Below are 23,280 nucleotides of genomic sequence, written 5' to 3' on the forward strand. Positions count from 1 at the left end.
TTAGTACATGTAAAATAAACCTATTTTCATAAAAATACAGATGCTCTGGAAAATATTCAAAGAATTTGATTCAGACAAAAGCTAATAAATTAGCATCACATGCCAGGCATCTCTCCCTTACACTGAGCAAGCAGCCGGTGTGGGTGGGAAGCGGGAAGGGAGGCAGGACCTGGAAGCGGCCAGAATGCATGAAAACCCCAGGACTTTCACTAATACTCCCGTGGCTTTGGGCAAGACAGTGCAGTGCTCTCATTTCCTGTCTATAAAATGAAGAGCTTACTATTCATTTCACAGGGTTTGTGGTTACTACGTTATCTGTGGTATGTAAAAGTACCTGCCACAAATAAGGCATTTGATGATAAATATTACTTCCTGTCTGCAAATACTCAAGAGCTCACTTACACAACAGCTACTTTGAAAGGGACATAATCCTCTTGCGAGCAAAACAAAATACAAAATCTAAGAAACAACTGAGCATGCTATTAAAAGTTTATGTATGTGAAAATGCAAAATATTAAGCTTTGTAGAAAATGGTACTTCAGAACATTTATAATTCTATTTTTGAAATACAACAAATGTCCAAAAGTTCAAAATATTTCCAATGATCTGACTGTAGGCAAACCAAGACATATAAAATTTTGAAATTCCTTCTTGTTCAAAGAAGATAACCATGTTCCTGAACTCAGCCCCAATATTATAATACATATCCAAAAAAAGAGACAGAAAACTCACTTTTATAATATAATCTGCTTCTTGAATCGGCCCTGAGATTCTTCCTTAAGTATGTTAAATATTAAAAAGCTTCTAAATTTGAACAGGGTAATGCACTATACAGATTATATACACAACTTGGTAGACTATCATTTACCATAACTTTCACATCAAAGTATATACTCAAACTGTGGCAAAGAAGCTTCCCACAATTAAAATGCTTCCATTTGTATTTTTCGAGCATACTGAAAATTGAATTCACAGTACTCAGCCTATTTCAATTAAAAAAACTTCAAGAAACTTAGCTAAATTAAAAATATCTTCAAACCTCTATTGCAGTTCTGCATTAGCAAACAAACACATTTTAAAACAGGCAGATTTTTCAGTCCACCTGTATCTTAAGGCTTTTCATGTCTTATACAAGACACTTGAGAGGGGGCTGGGACAGAAGTGGAAAGAACCAATGAAAAAATAATTTTTGGACGGAGGGCATCATAGCAGTGACATGGAAATTCCTGCCTTATCGCGGGGATTTCACAAACTAAACAAACACTGTGTTGGTGCCGGCATTCCCTCCCTGGGTATACCTGCCTGTTTTGTGCCACCCGGTACCTCCTGACTACACTTCCTGTTTCACATTCTGCATTACCAAATGACCACAGCAGATTGGAATGTCATTTGGTACCAACAAGTGAAAAACAAAAAGGTAAGCTGCCTAAATCAGAAGAGGGGCTCTGTACAAGATTCATGTTTTTTAGGAGGATTTTTAACTGCGCTAATTTAAAAAGGGAATGTAGAACATCTAAGCAGGGGATGAAAGCAATACTGATGAAATGGCTCACTGTCCAATTAGTACGTTTTCTTAATATAATTGCAAAAAAGAATTATCATGAAAAGAAGCAATAACTGAAGTAGACTGTCATCTCATGTTTCTACTGAAACATTCTGATCACTAGAATAACACTTTCAACCCCCCCAGTAGAGAATCTTCCACACTGTTAAATATCCCAGACTAACACATACATATACAGACTAGAAAAGTACATTCTGGAACCAATTCTTTAGATGATGAAAGGACTACATCACGGGGATGAACTGAAGACAAGAACACAGAAACACAAGTATTCAGTTCCATGAAACGAAAACCTCAAAGTCACTGACTCAGTTTTTATATAAAAAATGTATTATTCACAAATTCTCACTTAAGTAGACTCTGAAGTGATGTTACATTTCTAGATATAACTGCACATGAAATAAAAATAGCCACAAACAAGATTTTTTTTCAATGTAAGGTATGGAATGCAGAGCCAATCTAAACGTATGATACTAAGGCTGATGTTGCTGGAAACCTCCCCTGCCCTACAAATAACACCAACTAATACAAGGTTCAGCAGACAGTTGTAAATTTCTGTCCTCAGAGGAACAAGGACGGTCTCCTGCCACAGCCACAGCAAACAAAACAAGAGGAAGAAAGGAAAAGGAAACATCAATGATGATGACGACAGGACAGAACAGCAAGGGTAGCTAGGGTAACACAGCAGGTATCTCTCCTAAAAAGTTTTCCCTGTTACAGAAGTAAAGTGCCTGCTTTGAGCCAAACACTGTGCCAAGTACTTTTTACTCATGATCCACCTACTTCAATTCTAACGACACTGTGTGGGAGGCACTATTATTTTCCTGCCTTACAGATGAGGAACTGGGCCTCCTAGGAAGATGAAGTCACTGCCGGGGCCACACAGCGGTGGGCAGAATTCTTACTCAGGCAATGCTGAAACAAGAGGCCATACTAGGAGCCACTAATCGACACTGCCTCTTACCCTGCTGTGTAAAAAAATAAGGGTGTAACACTCCCAGTTGAGGCAAAATGGTAGACGAAACAATCAGAAATGGTTCTATGACAGATAATACAAAATAAACATTCTCCTAAATACACTGCTGAGTTTATGTAGAAAAAAAGAAATCCAAGAGGGAAGGGCAGAAAAACAAATGCACTCCTCAGTAACTGATATTTACACTGGGGGAACGAGGGGTGGTACTACCATATTACAAAGCAGTTGGACTAAATTATCTAAATGTAAAAAGTCAAACTGTAAAGCTTTCAAAATAAAACATGGGACATGTTCATCAAATAAGAGAAAAAAGTATAAAACTTTAAGGAAAAGACTGATGAACCCAAATACATTTCCCAAGTTTTAAAATTAACGTGACAACAGACACTGTAAAAGTGAAAAACCATAAATAAAAACACATTTGCAAAATATATAAAGCACAAAAGATTAGTATTCAGAATTTATAAATAGTTCCTACAAATAAACTAGAAAGACAATGATTTTTTTTCCAAATAAAATCATTGTGAAAAAAGATGGATAAAACATATAAATAGGCAATTCAAAGAGAAAAATCAGAATGACCATAAATGTAAGAAAACGTGTTCATTCACTGAAATCAGGGTAATATAAATAATTATTATTCCATCTTATAAAAATCTGAATATATTGAAGACATGGGAAATTCTGAAGTTTGGAATGTAAGTTGGTCTAACCATCTCAAAGATCAACTTGGAACAACCTGGTAAATTAGAACCTGTGCATGGCCTAACCCAAGAAATTCCACTTCTAGGTATTCATCCTAAAATGTTTTATTAGTACAGAAGGAAACATGGACGAGGGTGTTCATTAAATCCACCTCTGTAACAGTGGGAAAATAGAAACAATCTGGTCATCCCTAGACAGTAGAGCTAAATGAACTGCGGTTCATTTGAATACTACAAAACAGTTAAAATAAATCAACCATTGTCTACCAACTTCAAGTGAGTTATTTCTGGAGGGGCAGAGAGGGAGAAGGGAAGGAAGCAGAAGGGACCTTTGGTTAAGTCCGTAACAATGAATTCCTTCAACTTTCTGGGCTTCATTCATCTGCAGGCAACGTAGAGAACAGTAATACACTCCTTGCTGATTTGGGAATTAAGTGAAATGACTGACTGGTTGTAGCAGAGAGGTGACCGTGACAGCTAGTTCCTGAGAAACTGCAGCCAGGAAGGGCGGTTTCCCAGACGCTCCACCCACAGGCAAAGAGCCCTCCAAGGTCACAGGCTGTGGCAGAACCCAGTCCACCGGACACTGGTCAGAGTTCTTTAGGACAAAGGTTCCCTACATCTTTCCAGTAATAATTCTCAAGAAATAGAAAGGAAGGAAAGGGAGAGAATTGTCCACCAGGGAGCCAAAAACAAAACCCAACAGCACAAGTCAGAGGCCCAAAGTTGGGACACAATCATAGAGCTCGCTTCATAGCAAAGCTTTTGAATCATATTAAAAATGGTAACATTCAGTAGTAAGGGAATAACAGTCTACGTTTTTAAAAAGAAAGGAAAAATGTAACTTAGTAAGCCTAGGGGATAGAACACTTTATTTCCAGTTAAATCACCACCACCACCCCCTTCCCTCCTCTCCCCAATTCTATCTAGGCAATGGGGAAAAATCATGAACAAAACAGTATGTTCTCATGGGCCTTCTAATCTAGCAGGAAGAGACACCCAGTAATGACAAATGGTGAGAGGGACCAAACCTCACTGAGGGATGAGTGGGAGGGAACATTAACAAGGAACTTTCCAAGCAGGGACAAGTGCGAAGACCCTCAGGCAGAACCCAGCTGGCATGTCTGAGAAACAGCAAGGGCCCTGCTGCTTGAGCAGGAGGACAGGGGAAATGGCATCAGACTTCCTGGGAAAAGAGCTTCGCACTGCACTTTGTAGGCCAAAGCATACTTGGAGTAAAACAAAAGCCACATGAGAGTTTGAGCAGAAAAATTACATTACTTACCTTAAGGTTTAGCAGCGTTATCTCCATGTGGTAAACAGACTATAAGGAGCAAAGGTAGATGATGGGGGGGGGGGGGGGGAAGATTGGGAAAGAGGTTACTGAACAGTCCGGGTGAGAGAGCTTGGGCTAGGCCAGTAGCAAGAGTGGAGATGTTGAAAAGTGGGTTAGATCATGAACACATTTTGATGGTAGAGCTCCCAGAAGTTGCTGACAGGTTAGATGTGAGGGCTGAGAAAAAGGAACTGCCAGGTGTTTACTAAGATGTGGAAGACTGCAGAAGCCGTCTTCCGTTTTGGACGTGTTATACTCAGGGCAATGACCAAGCCGAGAGATATAAATGTGGGACACATTAGCACTTAAAACCATGAGAAAGAACAGTTTCGCCTTAGGGAGTCAGTGTGGAGGAGAGAGGAGGTGTCCGCAGGTCAAACCCTGGGGTCTCCTCCACGCAGCAGGCAGCAGACAGCAGACGGGTCCTGGAGGCCAGTGGAGGGTGCGCTGGGGCTGCTGTGTGGACGTCAGGCGCTTCAGAAATGACGGCTGGATTTGGCAGCAGGAAGGCAGGCCATTAGTCATTTGGGTAAGAGGGGTTTTGGTGAAGTCAAGGGTTAGGCCCCGTAGGGCAAAAGCAATGAAAAAGCTCTAAAATTTAACTTTCGTCTGTAAAATTAAACAAACTGCTAGCAGAATATAGCTGTATGTCACCGCTTTTTTTTTCTTCTTTTATAGGTGACATGTTCCAAATAACCAAACTGACAAAATAATCATACAATTACTGACTGTCTTAACAAGGCACAATCAGCTGGCAGAATATGCCGCACAGTACGTGGTTTATACTACTTCAGTTATGACTCTTATAATGAGCAATTCCCCTGAAAATGCCATATACTAGGCTTCCAATAATCTACCTTTTCCCCAAATCACATAGAAGATTCGATAAAATATACCAGAAAGCAAGACACCTTGCTTTTTAAATGCTAAGCATCCTTTTTTAACCTATATTTTTTACTGTGATATTTGTAGAACGAACACATACCACTACAACAAATATCAAATAAATTAGAAGGGAGTTTTAAATAGTCAGGTAACCATACCTGTTTACAACTATCAATAGGCTAATTTCTACAAAGCTCGTGGCTTATTTTTGAACTTGTAACAGTTCATTCTCTAGTTTTTTGGAAAGGATTTTGTTTAATAAGTTCATTTACTGCTATATTCATACTTCATTTTGAGAATCTTTTCAATGAAGAAATAAAATAATTGAAGTAAAATTAACTTAGTGTTTATATATTCACATTGAAAAGTAGGGATTTAAAGGTCTTTTACTTTTCAAGTACCTTCAAAATAAAGAAACAAATGTACCAATAAAATATATCCATTTATGGCAAGGTACCATAAAATTAGAAGATCGAAATAACTAGGAAAAAATACGTGTAAACACAGGATAAAACATCAATATGTTTTATAAAAAGCATTTTCATAAATCAGTAAGATTAAAACAAATATCCCAACAGAAAAACAGACATTTCACATAAAAACGAAGTATAATAGTCAGTAAATTCATGGAAGATGCTCAATCTGAACAATGAACAAGGAAATGTGAATTTTGAAACCAGTAACTTTTTACCTGTCAGATTAAAACAAATGTAATTTGCAATACCCAGTGTTAGGTTGAGGGTCACACTCATAAAAGTGGGGGTATATACTGCAATACCCTTTTAAAATAACACTTGGTGGTCTATCAAGGATTTTCAACGTGTATGACCTTTTGACTCAAATTCCACCTCTTAAAATCTATTATGGAAATATGTAAGTACACAAAGATAGGTCTGCAAAATGTTCAGAAACATTATTCAAAACAGTGTATTCTAGAGATAGTCAAAGTGCTTGTGAGTAACAGTTAAGAAAATGACTAGTACCTGGAATATTACATTCCTGGAATATTACATAGCGATTATAAATAATATAGAATTTTGTATCTTATTAAAAGTTTTGGTGCAGATATACACACACGGAAAAATTTCCTGAAAAGCATGTTGCAAAATGTATGTATCATACGATCCCATGTTTTAAAAAGATAAAATTCAAATATACACACATGCTCATTTCTAAGCGTACAGAATAAAATTAAGAAAGATACTTTCTGAAAATTCTTAACCTCTGGATAGCTGAAATGGGGAAAGAGAGATCTTCAAATTTACTTTATGAACTCCATTTGAAAAACTAATTTTTAATCTCCATAAATCTTAGTAAAGTACAGGTTTCTCCGTATCACCTGTTATAAAACTTATCTGGAGCAAGTTACTGCTCATCTAACAGTTCACTTTATCCTTCAATAGAGTATCCATTATCCCAAGTAGGGTTTTCTCCTTAACTTAGTCCGATACCGAAATGCTAACACAAAAGGCTCTAATTGGACCAGGCGATCCAATAGTACCAGGTGAAAAGTGGTGGCATATTTCCAGAACGAATCTATACTCCTTATGATGTGCCATTAAGGCATTAATATCTGAAACGAGTTATACATACTTAATAAACTTTTGCTATAAAAAGTTACTCAACTTCTGAAGAAACGTACACAAACCCAGCAGGGTAGGGCCAGACTTTTGAGGCCTTACACAAAAGGCTTCAAATGTACCTTGCTGAGCTTGTATATGATAGCCATGTCCTCACTGATCAACATTCACTTGTTTCTCAATACATCCTTCATCAGTTATCTGCTGTGTGTACCCGCCCTCCTCCGGAGGACTCAATGCGAAAATGAGTCACACACAGCCTGGTCCGTGTCCTCAACAGCTCAAGTTTCATGGAAGAGCCCAAGTACTAAACAACGTACTGGGTGCTAATGACTTGTTCTTCAATCTTGGGAATTACGTGGTTCTCATACTTAGGCACCAGTTCCCAGAAAACATCATGCCCTTGACTTTTTTTTTAAGTTTATTGGGGTGACAATTGTAAGTCAAGTTACATACATTTCAGGTGTGCAATTCTGTAATACTTTATCTATATCTCACATCGTGTGTTCACCACCCAGTCAGTTCTCCTTCCATCACCATATTAGACCCCGTTTACCCTCTTCTAGAGCCCAGCTTTACCCTCTAGTAATCCGTAAAATATTGTCTATGTCTATGAGTTTTTGTTCCTTTATTTGTTTGTCTTTTTTTGTTGTTTTCAGTTTTACATACCACATATCAGTGAAATCATATGGCTCTCTACTTTTTCTGTCTGACTTATTTCGCTCAGCATTATAATCTCAAGATCCATCCATGTTGTCACAAATGGTCCTATTTCATCTTTTCTTACAGCCATCATGCCCTTGACTTTATGCAGATTCCCCCATGGAAACTCTATCTTCCCAAATTGCAGGGAGGAGAGGTCAGGAATTGCTCAGACAACATTTTGGCAGTCTGGAGCCTTAGAGGTGGGAAAGTTCTGGAAAAATTAAGAGCACATTTCAGTACAGAATGGAGTGGAAGCAAAGAGATCAGTCAAGTTCACGATGAGGTGTGATACTGTCACACAGGCTAATCTGAGACACAATGCTGCGGCTCTAAACAAATGTCAACGCTAAGCCAGCGACCCCGGTGCACTGAATTCCTACGGACCCCGGATTCAGCTTATCTTCCTCTCCTCTCCTATGCTACTACCGTGTTTCCAGAAAACAAGACCTCGCCAGACCATCAGCTCTAATGCGTGTTTTGGAGCAAAAATTAATATAAGACCCGGTGTTATATTAAAATAAGACCGAGTATTATATTACATTACATTGCATTATATTATACCCAGTCTTATATTAAAATATGACAGAGTATTATATTATTATAGTATATTATACCCGGTCTTATATTAAAATAAGACAGGATCTTATATTAATTTTTGCTCCAAAAGACACATTAGAGCTGATGGTACGGCTAGGTCTTATTTTCAGAAAACACAGTGGTCATTATTCCATTTCCCAAATTCTTCCTCTCCAAGATTGGCCACCAAAATCAAACATACTTTTTGCTCTGTTTTGTTTTTCAGGCCTGTATTTATGGACCATGGTAGGTGACTAAGAGTGTGTGAGTGTGTGTGGGGGGGAAACATTAGTGAAGGTGGCCAAAGCTGACCAAGGCGGACGGAAACCCAGCACGAGCCGGCATTTCCCGAGGCTATTTATCCGGTGACTGCCAGCCTAAAGCAGAAAGACAGCGTTAGGGCCTGCGGCAGGCACATCATCAGTCACCTCGATTACCTGGTCTAAAACACAGTGCAGATTCTGTGATGACAGCAATAACAAACACATCAACACAGTGACATGACACCAGTGTTTGAGATCCAGAGAAGACGTTCTGGCAAAAGACAAGACAAAAGAAGGTAACAGGATAAAGAAGCTACCAGGCAATCGGGCCCACCATTGATTCCCTCTTGCAGACTATACTGTGACCCAGGAATACCAACAAAAAATTTCAGTATCTAAATGAGTATGCATAGTTTAGAGTCAATAAATGTTAAATAAGTACAGTTTGTCAGCTACAGTATCAATTTGCCTCCTTGATCTCGGGATAATGGTCCCATACTGAATTACAGGCCCCTTTTTATGGAAAAAATAAGTAGAGGATATACTCCAATATTAAAATACTTACAGTGCCAAGATGAGCAAAATGGAGTCAACCAAGGGAGATAAGGAAAGAACAGGCACAGACTAACAGAGCAACACAAAGAACAAGGGGGTGGCGAGAGAAGCAGTTGAGTAGCGTAGTAGAAGGACTGGAAGCAAGAAAGGCAGGAATTAAATGAGTCAGAAGGTGTTGGACCGTAGAGCAGAGCTCAGTGGGTGACACTTTCTCTCGAAACCCTCCTTCCAGATGTGGACAGCAGGCGCCTTTCACCCATTTTGGACTCCCAGGGAGACGTGCTCCTCCAGCATCCACCCCGGAAAGCTTGGGATTCTCAAGCTTTCCGTCCTGGGTTCTCGAGTCTCTTGACACAGCTCTTTGTAAGCTCTCTCGTCTACGCCTTGGCTACCTCCCACCTACCTGCCACAGTCACCATCCAGCCCCTGCTCCATTCCTCTCCGCTGTCTAGGCTGCAAACTTGTACCTGGAAATCCACAAGCACCCCAAAGACGACTTTTTACCTCCCTACCCAATCTCATCTACCATTTATCTTTCTTTCCTTCAATTCTGGGGCAGAGACCCGAGGTAGCCAAGTATGAGCCTGAGATGGACAACCACGGACAACTCCTCCCTCGCCCTGTCCCAATTTTACCTCCTAACTTTCACTCCCTCCTTCCACGTCAGCTGCACCGCCTTCCTTAGGTCCGGCCGGGACCTCACAGAGCACAGCCACGCAGTCTGTGAGGGCGCTGCCTCCACTCCTGTTCTCCCCACACTCTGCTGACAGGGAGGTCTCACTGAACAGCAAACCCTCATCATGGTCTTTCATCGATCTGTGGGTGGCTGGGACTCGGTTCCAACCTTCATTCTCGTACAAACGTTCACAGCCTGAGACGTACTAATTCATGGAAGACAGAAGAGCAATGACAGAACCATGGAATGGGACTTAACGCTCAGCGTGGCCTATGTCATGGCCATGGTCAAACCTGATGCCGCACGGGCAAGGACCTACATCATCACACAGGGAAGAGCCAGGAATAATCAGGCACAAACAATCTGTGGGCCTCACGTGCACCTTCACGTTCAGGGGCACACACACGAATCCAAGCAGACTGGATGTTTCCCACTAAGTTCCCTACCCTCTCTCCAGCTGCTTCCTACAAACTCTTCAGAGTTCAGAAGAAACGCTTCCTACAATGAACTCAAATACGCTTCGCTGAGCTGCCCACGTGCTACCCTGGGTCCTCCCTCTTCACAGCACATCAGGCGTGGCTCTTGTTTATTTGTGCATTTCTTCCACCAAACTGGCATTCCTGACAAGAGTTCCTCTTGCTCACCTCTACACAGCAGGTACCAGATGAATACACATTGGCTGAATAATGTTCTCTGCCAGGAGTGCCCTCCCACTTATCCATAGAAAATTCCTTATCAGCTAAAGACTCACCTTAACTGTCTACAAAGATGTGCCTAATCCCCACCATCCAAACAGAATACTTATCACATGACTGCAGTTTCTTTTCAATTTATCCTACATACTAGAATGGGAGTTATTTGAGAAAAGGACCATGTGCCCATTAAGGGGCACAGCACTTTTGCATGCTCAGCACTTATACAGTGACTGGCACACAGTAGGTGACCACCAAAGAGTGACCTTGGACATCAAAACAGAGAGGGACACATTTACTGAGTGGGAGGGCCAGGTTTCAACCTCAGGCCCCAAATGCTGTTGGTGCCCTTAGCTACCACTTAGGCTCTCTCCTCAGGGCACAATGGGTCCATTATAATAAGTCTGCTTCACTTCCTTCCTTGAGATTGCAGATTATTTCATCCTTTCACTTTTGTCGGCCCAGTCCCTAACAAAGCCTGAAACACACCACACACTCAATAAATATTAGTCTGAATGAATGAATACTGCGTTAGCCTAAGATAAATCTGAGAGAAACATTTAAATGTCAAGTTTTAACAGGGCTAAGCCACTAAAAAACAAACAAAACCAAATATGCAACAGAAGCAATTTCTCACACGACTCAGCCCATGATGTAGGTGCCTAACCATTGCCAAAACTTTTACTCACAGGCAGAAGTTCATAGAAGCAAATAATTATCACTCTATTTAACGTAAAATCTACAATGTTTCCCAAGAATCAAGCTGATGATACCAATCACATGCATTTGTAATTCCATACTAAAGATAAAATGTCTAAAAATGTCATTGCACTAATAAAATGCAAACATTCCTGAAGCATTAGAAACTTGTTCAGAAGCTGTGCAAATTACAGACAAGTAATATTTGGTGGTTTAGGTGCCACTTGGTAAAAAAAAAAAAAAAAAAGGTAACTTTTCAAAGTTCAATTATATTTTATGCTGGAATATGAGCCACAAGAATGTACAGGCAAATGCTACATCAAACTGATACAAATAAGGGTAGTACAGGGTGAAAACCTCCGTTACATACGTCTCATCATCCTGTACCGCACTTTGCTGAGTACCTTAGTTTGCCGTCATCACAAATCTGGGCATGCTGACGTGCAGCTCTTATAATCAAACAGTCAGACTCATAAAAGTATTCATAACTTCCTGCCTAGAAACTTCCTCCACGCTTTACCGTATCTTACAAGAGGAGCAAACACAGACTCACAACCAGAGAAGCACGTCTGTGTGCACTGAGAAGGTCTAGCCTAGGTCTACCACGCTACGCCCTAAACCTGCCGTTTTGTCTGAAAATCCCCCTTCTTACTTGGGAATGGCAAATATTTGCTCAACAAATGTTAAAGAGCAGTTAGCAACAATAAAGGAATTATCCCTGGAAGATGGCTGAAATTCAAATGTTACCTGGGGGGAATCACCAGCTAATATGTAAACAAAATTTTATGAAATTAGGTTAACTGAACCCTAGCAGTGATGAGAACAGACAAGTTTGGTTTGCTGTTTAATTTTGAAGGGCTGAGGTAACATGCAGAACAAAACCAAGGATGATGGCGCTGAGAGGAAGCATATTAAGAGGGAAAGGGACAAAATGAAATGGTGTGGGGAGTCACAAGACTAGCACTACAAACTCCAAGTCACGGCCATGCCATCAGAAAAGGTTCTGAGCACAGCAGTGCCACCGCCGTGGGCAGGTCTTTCTGCCTTCTCTCCCTCAGGTATTGGAAAGCCATTGGTGAAGCTACCGAACATCCCTCAGACCCTTCAGTCCTAGTCATAGTTTCGGTTGCCACAGTCCCCAGACAGTCAGGAAAGAAAGTCCAGCATTGCACCACGCTGATACAAAACACACAATCATCTGTCTCAAACACAAAGCATAAAATTATAACCAGGCTTTAAAAAGTCAAGATGAAAACCAACACATTCACATACATATGTATATAACTCAAGATCTACGTACACGCGCAATAATATGTCATGTAACTAAAACAGATTTCGTTAACCACATCATGCTTATGGTTCTTCCTGAAAATTAAGCTCTAAATTACTCTATAAATTATTTTCCCATGAAACTCCCAGTTTTCATTGTGGTGACCTTAAATTTTCAAATTCTACAAACATAATGGCTTAAGAAAGTCGCAATCAGACCATCTGGGTTCAGATCGCGGCTCCTCAGCTCACTAGCTGCATACCCTTCTCCATGTCACAGTCTCCATGCCACGGTTTCTTCATCCAAAAGTGACAATGGCCAAAGTACCACCTTATAGGATTGCTACAAGAACTAAGAGATGACACACACAAAAGCATTTACACTGATGTCATGCGTGTAGGTAGTATGCAGTCACAAAATGTTAAGTATTTCAATTATTACCACAACAATCTAAGTAACTTTTAAAAACTCAATTCCTGACAGACATGTGGCTGGTTAAGAAACATAATTCAGTACTCGCTAAAAATGAAAATAATCAACAACCAGATCCAATTAAACATACATGCACACTTCAAGCATTTTCCAAATATTCTAAAATAAGCATTATTTTCATAATAGAAAAAATATTTTAAATGTATAATCTTACTGCAGTGAAGTGAACATAACATAAATTTTTTAACGGTTTTCCAGACTTACTGGTCTTAATTTCACTGTCCTTGATATTCCTAAAGTAACAAGTTCATAAACGTAATAAAAACATAATTTTTAAAAACTAAAATCAGCACATTTGGCACAAAAACACCTTAACTGAACCATGAACTCAACAAGGTCAACTTTGCCAAACTTGAATTAAAAACACATTTTAGAATATTGAAGGTCCTGAACATTAAATGCGGTAAAAACACTGTCCATGGTACCCCTGGCAGCCTCTGCTCTCCAACAAGTAGAAGCTTAGCTGGTCTACAAAGGACTCATTTACAAATTCACTTATTCAGCAATTAAGATTTCTTATCTGTATTTCATTACCCAGAAAATTAAAGCAATATGTTTATTAGTAAACACATTTCACTAAATGGTTAAAAACAGTGTATCACCAAAATAATTTAATAATGCTCTCTATGAAAAGGAAATGGTCACCAAAAATTCAAAATGAACTTACACCTAACTGTGAATTAACAACACAATATAGTATTTGTTGCAAAACAAGTTGCCACTGAGTAGATAAATTAATCTTAAGTGTTGCTAATCCTAAACATAAACTCCATATGCTAATATTTTGGTTATACCACATACATTTTAAAAAGTAATATATTCACATATTATTTTGAAGTATTAAAATTCTGTCTGTGCTTGTATGTCTGTCTTTTTCTCAGGAAATACATTAAAGCTAAGGGAAAATACAACCAAACACAATAGGAAAAAAAGACATCCTTACACAGTCAATGGCTGTCATATTTCAGAGCTCACATTTGGGGAGACTGAAAGGACGACAAGCACCAGAAGACACGAGCCCACGTCCAGACCCAGCCACCTACCACAGTACTTGGAATCCATTGGACACCATTGTTCTCTGACCTAGAAATGGACCCATGAGTAGGAGGAGCCTAGATTATATCCTGACTCAACCAGAATAGTAAAATTTCATAGTCACCTCTTTAACTAGGTTGTGGCCAGTATTCTTCAATAACAAAACAGTAAATACATGCATTTTATTACTGATGACTAAAAATTAAAATAGGTACTTATAAATATAGGAAATAAGCAAATATAGATGTAAAACAAATTTATATCAAAATCTTACCTTTTATCATAAGTCCTAAGTTCACATTTTAAACGTTACATACCTGTTAACTTTATGGCCCTAGTTGGAAAATACCATGAATATAGACTTTAATATCTACCTTACAATATATTTTTAAAATCAGCCCAAATCAAAATTCTTAAAACCCATCATTAAATATCTGGGTAGCAACTCATAAACTGCAGTCCACGAATCCTTCAGGCTCCCTCAGACCCTTTCGTGTCAACTGTGAGGGCAAAATTTCTCACACTAGTACTTACACAATATTAGCCTCTCTCATGCTGGTATTTGTGCTGATGGTCTAAGGAAATGACAATACCGACAGCACACGATTTAGCACAGATTGAGAGAGCAGCATCAAACCGTATTAACACTCGATGTATTTTCACTGCTGTGCATTCACTTTAAAAAAAGAGAGCAGTGTCACTTAAAAATGTCTGTGATGAAATACAATGATTAAGTTTATCGAATTTCCTCTGAGTACATGTTTGTTTGATACTCTATGTGCCAAAATAGGAAGTACATATAAAGAACTCCTACTTGAGCTACACACCCAAGTTCTATGCTCTCTTAAGAAAAGATCTGTGCGACCATGGAAGTGTCAACGGAATGAGCCCCTTTTTCACGGAACGTCTTATTTACCTGAAAGTGACAAACCCTAGTTATTCAGGCGGGGCTATCCGGCAGGCACTTTCTCAAAAATGAAGAAAGCCTGTCCTTCAAGTGCCATCAGTGCTGCAGCTTTGATAGGAAATCAAATTTTTGAAAACCTGTATCCACCACTGTGAGCTGGAGAGGTTCCGAATACTTAAGATCTCTCAGATGAGTGGGGATATTAACAAATGTGATATTTTGATATTTTTTAAAAAAGAAATCCATCAACATAAAATCCACATGACTCAGTGAACCAATATTCGCCAAATGGCCAATGCATGACAGCACAAAACCATGCATTGGTAAAAGGCCATTCAAAGTACAAGACAGACAAACAGCCTTTAATATAACAGAGGAGGAAAAGTAGAAGAATCTCCCAAAGGAGAATGAGTACCAGAAATGAAGATAAAATACTGGGGCTCAATCTAGAAACGTCCATATAACTGATTCTTACTTTTATTATCAATGTCTCTTAAAACTAACCACCCCAACAATCACCCCAAGTTTTTGCCAATACAAAAATTCACTAATGTGAAAAATGTAATGTAACCTAAGAACTCATTACAGAGTTCATATAAAATCATGGTATGTTTTACAAGCATCTTTCTAGAAGCCTGGAGCTCTCAGATATTGATTCAGATATCAGTATCAACATCCACCTAATAACAACATTTGAAAGACATCTTCCCAATGTATAGATTTTACACTAAGCGTGCATACAGAAGTTAGGCATTTTAAATATCTGATTGTGTCCAACAGTGGTCATATTGTTGCTCCCATTTCATTTTCTCTACTAAACAAACGTATAGAAATCAGAGTAAGAGGGGGACAAACTGGCAATGTCAAGTCTCAGTCCCAAAAGCCGGTAAAAGTGGCATAAAGTTATAACACATAAGCTATACTGGTTCTCCTGTAAAAAATCAGGAAATAGAATAATAAGTAGGTCACCATGGAAAGTACCACTATTCGCAAACAAGGATAAAGGGAAAGTACATTCTTGGAAGGAACAACTGGTTTAAATTTGCAAAGAACAAAAGTCTGATTTTCTTTTTAACAGAACACGTAGGAAATCAAGCCACAGAGCACTAGAAGCTATGGTGCTGAATAAAACAAGACAATTGGACTGCTCTTACCAATAAAACATCCAAACAACAGTAAGGGTGGACATTTGCTCATGGGTCCTAATTTTGGAGATCAAACTCTCTTTTACTATGAAAAACAATGAAACCTTCAGGTGGAGTTCTAGAAAGCAAGACAAGACCTCCTCATTTGGAAACATACTATTCTCACTGCGGATGGTGGCAAAGCTGTGCTCCACAGTGACTCGTCCTCTTTCAGTTTGCTTCCGTCGTACCAAAATGGAAGACAGCTTTGAAAACACAACCCAGATGTCTAACGTTTCACCAATGTTCTGGTCCAGTCTGCCCGCATCTATCAGGCCCTAGAAGCACCAGTAAACTGAAGGACGGCCAAAACTTCCGCAACTGAAAACAACAGTGTAATTAAGCAAGTTCATCTTGTTCACACCTGGAGTTAACTGAGACAGTCCGCTGATGCCTGTTGGCCTGGTACCACTGTTACTCACAGAACTGTTGCACAAGGCACCCTACCTAGAATGTAGTGACAACATTTAGTAAACAAAGCACTGTGTGTATTCAACCTGCATCCATGACAATGCAAACAAGTACAACAGAAGTTCATGTCTCATTTTCTACTGTAAGCAACACAATTTAATTTTCTTTAACATTAACATAAATTTCACATAGTTCTTTTGAGTAAGAATACAGAAATTGTGGCTATTTCCCAGTCACACAGTAAACTAGTCAATCTCAGTTCCTCTCAATAATTTCATTCATGACACACAAGCATGAAAGCTCAAATTACCCTCTTCTTTAGGAATCAATTCATACTGGGGTTTGCATATGATTTATTACACTTCTACATGTACTTACTTTCACCCTACAAAATACATTCACTTTCTAAATTAAATTATAATGGCTTTGGTCAATCACGTATGCCCTAAGATAAGTGACGTTTTAGTTTTATTGTTGCAAAAATAAAACCTCCACCAGATGACTTGAGGTAAGCAAACAATACCCACCTCACCAGCTCTCATGCCTGCTTTATTTAGCCCCGTTATGACTAGAAAAGCTTCTCCTTATGCACAGCTCATGCAGAAAGATGGTCCAGCTCAGCACACATGCACACACCTGCTGTCACCTCACACATGTGGGGATACTCACTAGAAGCCACCAATGGACTTTCCGGCCCTGCCAGATGGTCAGTGTTAGCTCACAGACGTGCCCAGAACTGATAAATGGGTCTGTAGGATTGGGCACACTGCTCAATATCTAACTTACAAGTGTAAATGTACATCAATTTCCGTCCCTGTCTGAGGCATCTCAGATGAATGACAAATCCTACATACAATCAGTCAAGATACTAACAGAAGTAGCAAACTTCTGAACGACCATCAACACTACCTGACCTGAGTAAGAGGGCAATTTAGTTTTATGTTCCTTCCATACACATTACTCATATATCCATTTTACTTATACTAAAGGAAAACGAGTTTATACCAAAATAATTGCTATACTGTTTATTAGCATTTTGTGATATTACGCCAAAGTTCAAGTCTGGTAAAACTGTAAACAAATTAACCTGTGCCACCAGAATAATAACCAACACCTAGTAACAATGCTTCACACACTACAATTGTTCAATTAAATCTACAATGACAAAACCTTAAACCCTTTTTTCTTAAGCTTCCCACCAGTTTAGTACCATATCCTGATCTTCTGTGATTCATGTTTTCTCAAGAATATGAAAGAACCACTATTGCTATTCTACCACTAAACATGATCAAAATTTGATAGTTCTAGAAAGCCTAAGTTACAACATTTACATTCCATTAAGTGTGTAAATTGCATAAAGTAAAATTATTTTTCATTGGCAGTAGGATACCAAATTGAAACTAGTCTAGATATAGTTTCAATTTAAGATAACAATGTTAGACAAGGGCTTTACCTCAGACTCACAAGCATACACACCCATAAAATATAAACCTTAACCAGTTACTCCAGGAAATAAAGGTTATACACCACTGAGGTCAAGCTATGAAAAAAACAAAAAAAGAAGGAACTGACGTGCCTATCAACACTAAAACCACCACTGGCTACTCTCTCATTATACATTAGTTACTAGGAAGAGACCTTCCAAAGTCCCAATGTTTAATAATATAACTGCAATTTCTAAAACCATCTCAAACATAGTAAAGTTGTGTGACAAAGCCTAGTCATAGCCTAAACGTTACTCTGGAGTCCAGATTTCACTGTAAGTTATGCAATTCCAGTACTTCACGTGGAGATGCTGACAAACCAGAAGTTGTATGTCACACACACTTCTGGGCAACATGAATCACTACAGTTCCTCTCAAGATTAACAGAGTATTAAAATATAACTATTCACCTTTAGTAAATAGAGCATATGTGGGTGTCCACACAAATACTACGTTATTTTTTCCCATCAGTACAAAAAGAAGGCAATGAACTCCAGAAACAATAAAGAAATGACTTTAAGAAATATCTCATGAAGTAGTCAACTACTAGCAGTTTCTGCATTTGTTGTAAGTTTTATACAAAAGAACGAGACTTGAAAACATAAATCTTTAATACTCTTAACAGACAATTTCACTAAGTTTTTAAAAAAGAATATATCCCATGTTTTGTCAGGAATAAAGGGATACACAAAAAAAGCTATATTCAATATTCTCCTCACAAAATACATGTATTTATTGAGCACCGACCACATGACAAACATAAGAATAATATTTTAAAAATAAAACTCTAAGCTCCTGCCTTCGTATGTAATCAGGGAGACAGACAAACCAATGGCGATAGCAACAAAACTGAGGTTAAGTTAAACAACAGAACAACAGGGAGACATTGGGTAACCAGAGAAACCCTCTTCTGAGAAGACAATGGGACGTAAAGATTGGCAAGAAGCACTCTGCCATAATAAATATTAGAAATCCCTAGGAGAAATAAAGCCTTAACATTAAAAATAAGACAAGGACAAGACTAAATAGTTTAAGAAGCTTTTGTCTTGAGTTATAGTTTTCCACAATAACAAAGATACTAATTCAGTTTAACATCAACGCCCTGGTGATGTGATGTCAACATTAAGTTTAGATCATCAACTCGCATCTGAAAACTCGGAAGGAATCGAGGACCCAACTGAGGAAGGATTAAACAATATGTAATGATAAAATAGTACCTGTTTTTTCTTTGGAAGCCCTCCTTTTACCCACAAATGTAAAACATGAAGGAAAAAAGCAAACTTAACCAGCTTGACTTTAAAACACATTCTGATTTTCTTAAAAAGTGAGTGTAATCCAAAACGCCACGTTTATCCTTCCTGTACAGTAACCACAGAATTATCAGTGGTTAGCAAGTCTGCCTGAAACCACCAAAGATGATTAATAGAGTTATAAACCTGACAATAGATACCGATCACTGTACCCTGTCCCCCAAAAAAGCAAACAAAACAAAACACAACTACACTCTCATACACACACACAAGATTATCCAAATATATAAATACATATAAAGCTTAAATCTTAGTCGTACAAATCAAATTCTGCAGTAAATTTGGTCAACATTTACTGAACATTATAATAAAGGCCAGTATAACACTTACATTATTGTAGAAAACTAAGATATAATTTGTGATGGCCAAATAGAGTAAAAAGTTCATCATTATTAGATGGTAAAAATTTTCAGACATGTGTAGATAAAGCAAATTCAAACCATTGGCCTTGAAATACTGGCTCAGAGAATTAACATAAGTTTACTACGTCATAATGAAAGATATGTTAAATCTGAAGCTTAACTTCCAAGATCACAATAAACTTAATAGTATGTAAAGGTTCTCCAGAAAACAAAGCAGAAACTGTGACCTAAATACTAGATAACGAAAAAACTAAGAAAAATAACACATGAACATTTTAAAAATACTTTATTTCATTATAAAAAGCTTTCTAATAGAATCCTTGAGAATCACTTCTAAAAATAGAAATGTTCAGGTGTAAGTGGGAAAGAAAAGCTATAACACATAATCATTGTCAAAAAAATTCCTGCAACTTTCGCTTTGCTTCAACACACACGTACACAGCAACTTTTCACCTGTAGAAGGTATGAAATGGAATAAGTGGCTCTCCAAATGACAGGCCAGTTTTACTTCAACAACCCATATCTAAGAATATAGAAAAAAGTTTCAATTGAGTGCTTAAAAACTGAACTTCATGAAATCTATTAACTATAATCTGTTTCTTATTTAGAATTTTTTTTAAATACCACCTCAATCTAAAATCTCAATCTAAAATTCCAGTTTATCTATTACTAAACTGGAAAAAAATATTCCTTTTCTCAACCAGACTTGGGGAATCTCTCAAAAAACAATTATAAAAAGATCCATTCAAACAGAAAAACAAAAAAACTATGTACCAAGATATTTACATCTGAATTTTTTAAACCAGAGAAGAAAAATGAACTTAATCCTGAAAAATAACATAATCCTGAAGGCTAAATTACTGCGCGTCACCTTCCAAAGGCATGCCAATAAGTCAAGGAACACAACTACATATTAATTTGCTTACTAGCATCTAACTTATAAAATCATTAGAGCTATCCATCAGTGTTCAAATTGACAACCTGAACCTAATAATTTACACAAATAATTGTCATCTTTGACTGACAATGGGGTTACCACCAGATAAACCCATCCTCAATCAAAAACATCATACATCAAAAATGCATTTAATTTACCTAACCTACCAAACACCACAGCTTTGCCGAGCCTACCTTAAAAGTGCCCAGAACACAGTATCCAAAATTTTTTAAAAATAAATAAGTAAAAATAAAGAAAACGCTGACAACAGTGCACTGCAGAGTATGGGTTGCTGACTCCCGCCAGGGTCTGGCTAACTGTGCGCCGCCACCCACCGCTGGCCCGCCATCACCAGGGCTGTCACACGGCAGCAAGACCCAGAAAAGATCCAAATTCAGAATTCAAAGTAGTTTCTAGTGATGGGTATCGCTTTAGCACCAGCATTAAGACGAAAAACCGAAAGTCAGAAAGTCTCAAGTGGAACCTTTACATTCAATTAAGGATCAAGATGAATGGCTCTACCCCTGAAGACAGAAGAAATGGAATCCTTCCCATCACAGGACAAACCAAGGAGTTAAAACAGGTAAGTCACTTTATTAAAAAATATGAACTGAGGTTTAATAAGAGAGATTAATTTCATGAGAATGTTCCAATTTGCCAAACGTGATTGGTGCCTAAGAGCTGGTCTTTTTAACAAATCATACTAACTTTGAAATACCTATTAGAACAATTAAAAAATAGGTGCTATTAAAACAGTGTCCTAAGAGGCCAAAACCCTGGGTGAGGTGGACTTCACCCGGTTCAAGTCTGTGCACCCACTGTATTCGTGAATGAAAGAGAATCCTTCTCCCACACAACCTCCCCCCTCCCAACAGGTTGAGGCTCCAACTCGTTTTTTCATAACCTGTTCGGGACTCGGAGCAGCTTTGCTATAAACAAGTACCCGCGTCGCAGCCCCGGAGCAAGTGTGATCTCCTCCGGTGCTCGGGAGCACGCCCGGGACCGGCCACCGCCAGGCAGGGGCGCGCCGGCCCCTCCCCCCCCCGAGGCCTCGGCCCCTCCCCCCCCCGGGGCCCCCTCCCCCCCCCGGGGCCTGTCCCCCCGCCCCCCGCGCCCGCGCGGACACCGGGACCAGCCCGCGGGGGGAGGGGCGCTCCTCCTTCACCCCGAGCCACAGGCACGAAGGGGAGAAAACGTCTTTCCCACCGGAGTTCAATGCCCGGCCGCGTTATCAGCCAATCCGCACGATTAGAACAAGTTTCCCGATATCTGCTCCACTGTCGCGGTTAGCAACCCCCAAGTGTGCAAAGCCCCCGGAGCAGCACGCCGCCGGTCACATGCTCCGTGCAGTGACAAAGGTCCGGGGCGCCCACGGTCGGGGCGCCGGCCCCGCGGGTGCGGGTCAGCCGCGCGGGGACACGAGCCCGTCCGCCGCGGCCGCTCCCGCCGCAGCCCCAGCTCCGCCCTGACACGGCCCCCCCGGCCCCCGGCCCCCCCGGCCCACGACCCCCCCCGACCCCCCCGAGCCCCCCCCCGGCGCCCGCGCTCAGCCCCGGCCCCGCCCCCGGCTCCACACGCCCGCCAGCCCCGCGCGCGACCCCGGCCCCGGGCACAGGTGACCGCGCGCCACTCGCCGCCCGCGCGGCCCCCGAGTGACGCCGGGGGCGGGGCGGCCGGGGGGGTCGCGCCGGGGGTCCGGGGGGGCGGGGGGCCCGGGGGGGCTCCGGGGGGGCCCGGGGCGGCCGGCGGCCCGCGCGCACCTCGGTGGGCTGGCTGATCTCGAACAGGTCCAGCCGGTTGGCGTTCCAGTGCTGGATGATGTCGGCCAGCTTCCGCCGCTCCTCGTCGCGGCCGCCCGCCGACATCCTCCCGGCCTCGCTCCTGCGCGCCGAGCCGCGGGGGTCGGGGCCGGGGGCGCGGGGCGGATGGGGCCGGGCCGGGCGGCACCGCGCGCCCACAGGTCCGCGGGCCCGGCTCCCCGCGCGCTCCGCCGCCCCAGCCGGCGCGCCGCGCCGCTCGGTCCGCTCGGCCGCCCCGCGCTGCGCTGCCCGGGCTCCGCGGCGCCCCAGCCGCCGGCCGCCGCCTGCTCCGCGGCGCCCCAGCCGCCCCAGCCCGCCCGCCCGGCCGCCCGCGTCAGCCCCGCCGGCCGGTGTGCGCCCCGCGCGCCCGCACGCGCCGCCCCGCCCCGCCCCGCCCGCCGTGCGCGCCCCCGCGCCGCGTGCCCGCCCCCGCCCCGTCTCGCGCCCGCGCCGCCGCCCCGCGGGCCTCCGCTAGGTGCTGCTGCGCGCGCCGCTCGGGCCGCCTCACCTCCCGCCCGCGCGGCCGCGGGGCGCCGGCCGGGGCGCGTTCCCACGGGCCGCACGCCCGGGGCTCCCCCGCGCGGGGCGGCGGGCGGCGGGGCTGCGTCGCGGAGGTGCGGTCCAGGCCGGAGGGTCGCGGGGCCGGCGCACCACCCCGTTCCTGCGCGTGGGGTCCCAGCCCGCGCCCGCCTCCCGCCTCCCCGCCTCCCGCCTCCCGCCGGCGCCCCGCGGGGTCCCACCGAAGCCGCCCCGGCGGGCTGCTCTCCTCCGAGGAGCACATTGCCGCGCTGTGCGCCGCGCTCCGGGTGTGAAGCCCTCCGGCCTCCCGGGGCTCCCGAGGCCGCTGCTGCCCGGGGTCCCTCCTGCACCGTCCGCGC

General features: G+C 41.8%; 1 protein-coding gene across 12 annotated transcripts in view; it reads right to left on the bottom strand.

The window, feature by feature from the left end:
* AFDN (afadin, adherens junction formation factor) overlaps positions 1-22,572 on the bottom strand; it is a 131,468-nt gene extending 108,896 nt beyond the window's left edge. For all 12 annotated transcript variants that reach the window (XM_081035369.1, XM_081035379.1, XM_081035378.1 and 9 more), the window contains exon 1: positions 22,364-22,572. In XM_081035369.1, coding sequence (XP_080891495.1) covers positions 22,364-22,468 — 105 coding nt within the window. In that variant the 5' untranslated portion in view covers positions 22,469-22,572. The remainder of the gene's footprint in view (positions 1-22,363) is intronic.
* Between the last annotated feature and the right edge of the window lie 708 nt (positions 22,573-23,280).

This window comes from Rhinolophus hipposideros, assembly GCF_964194185.1.
Source record: "Rhinolophus hipposideros genome assembly, chromosome: 3".
Classification (NCBI taxonomy): Eukaryota; Metazoa; Chordata; class Mammalia; order Chiroptera; family Rhinolophidae; genus Rhinolophus; species Rhinolophus hipposideros.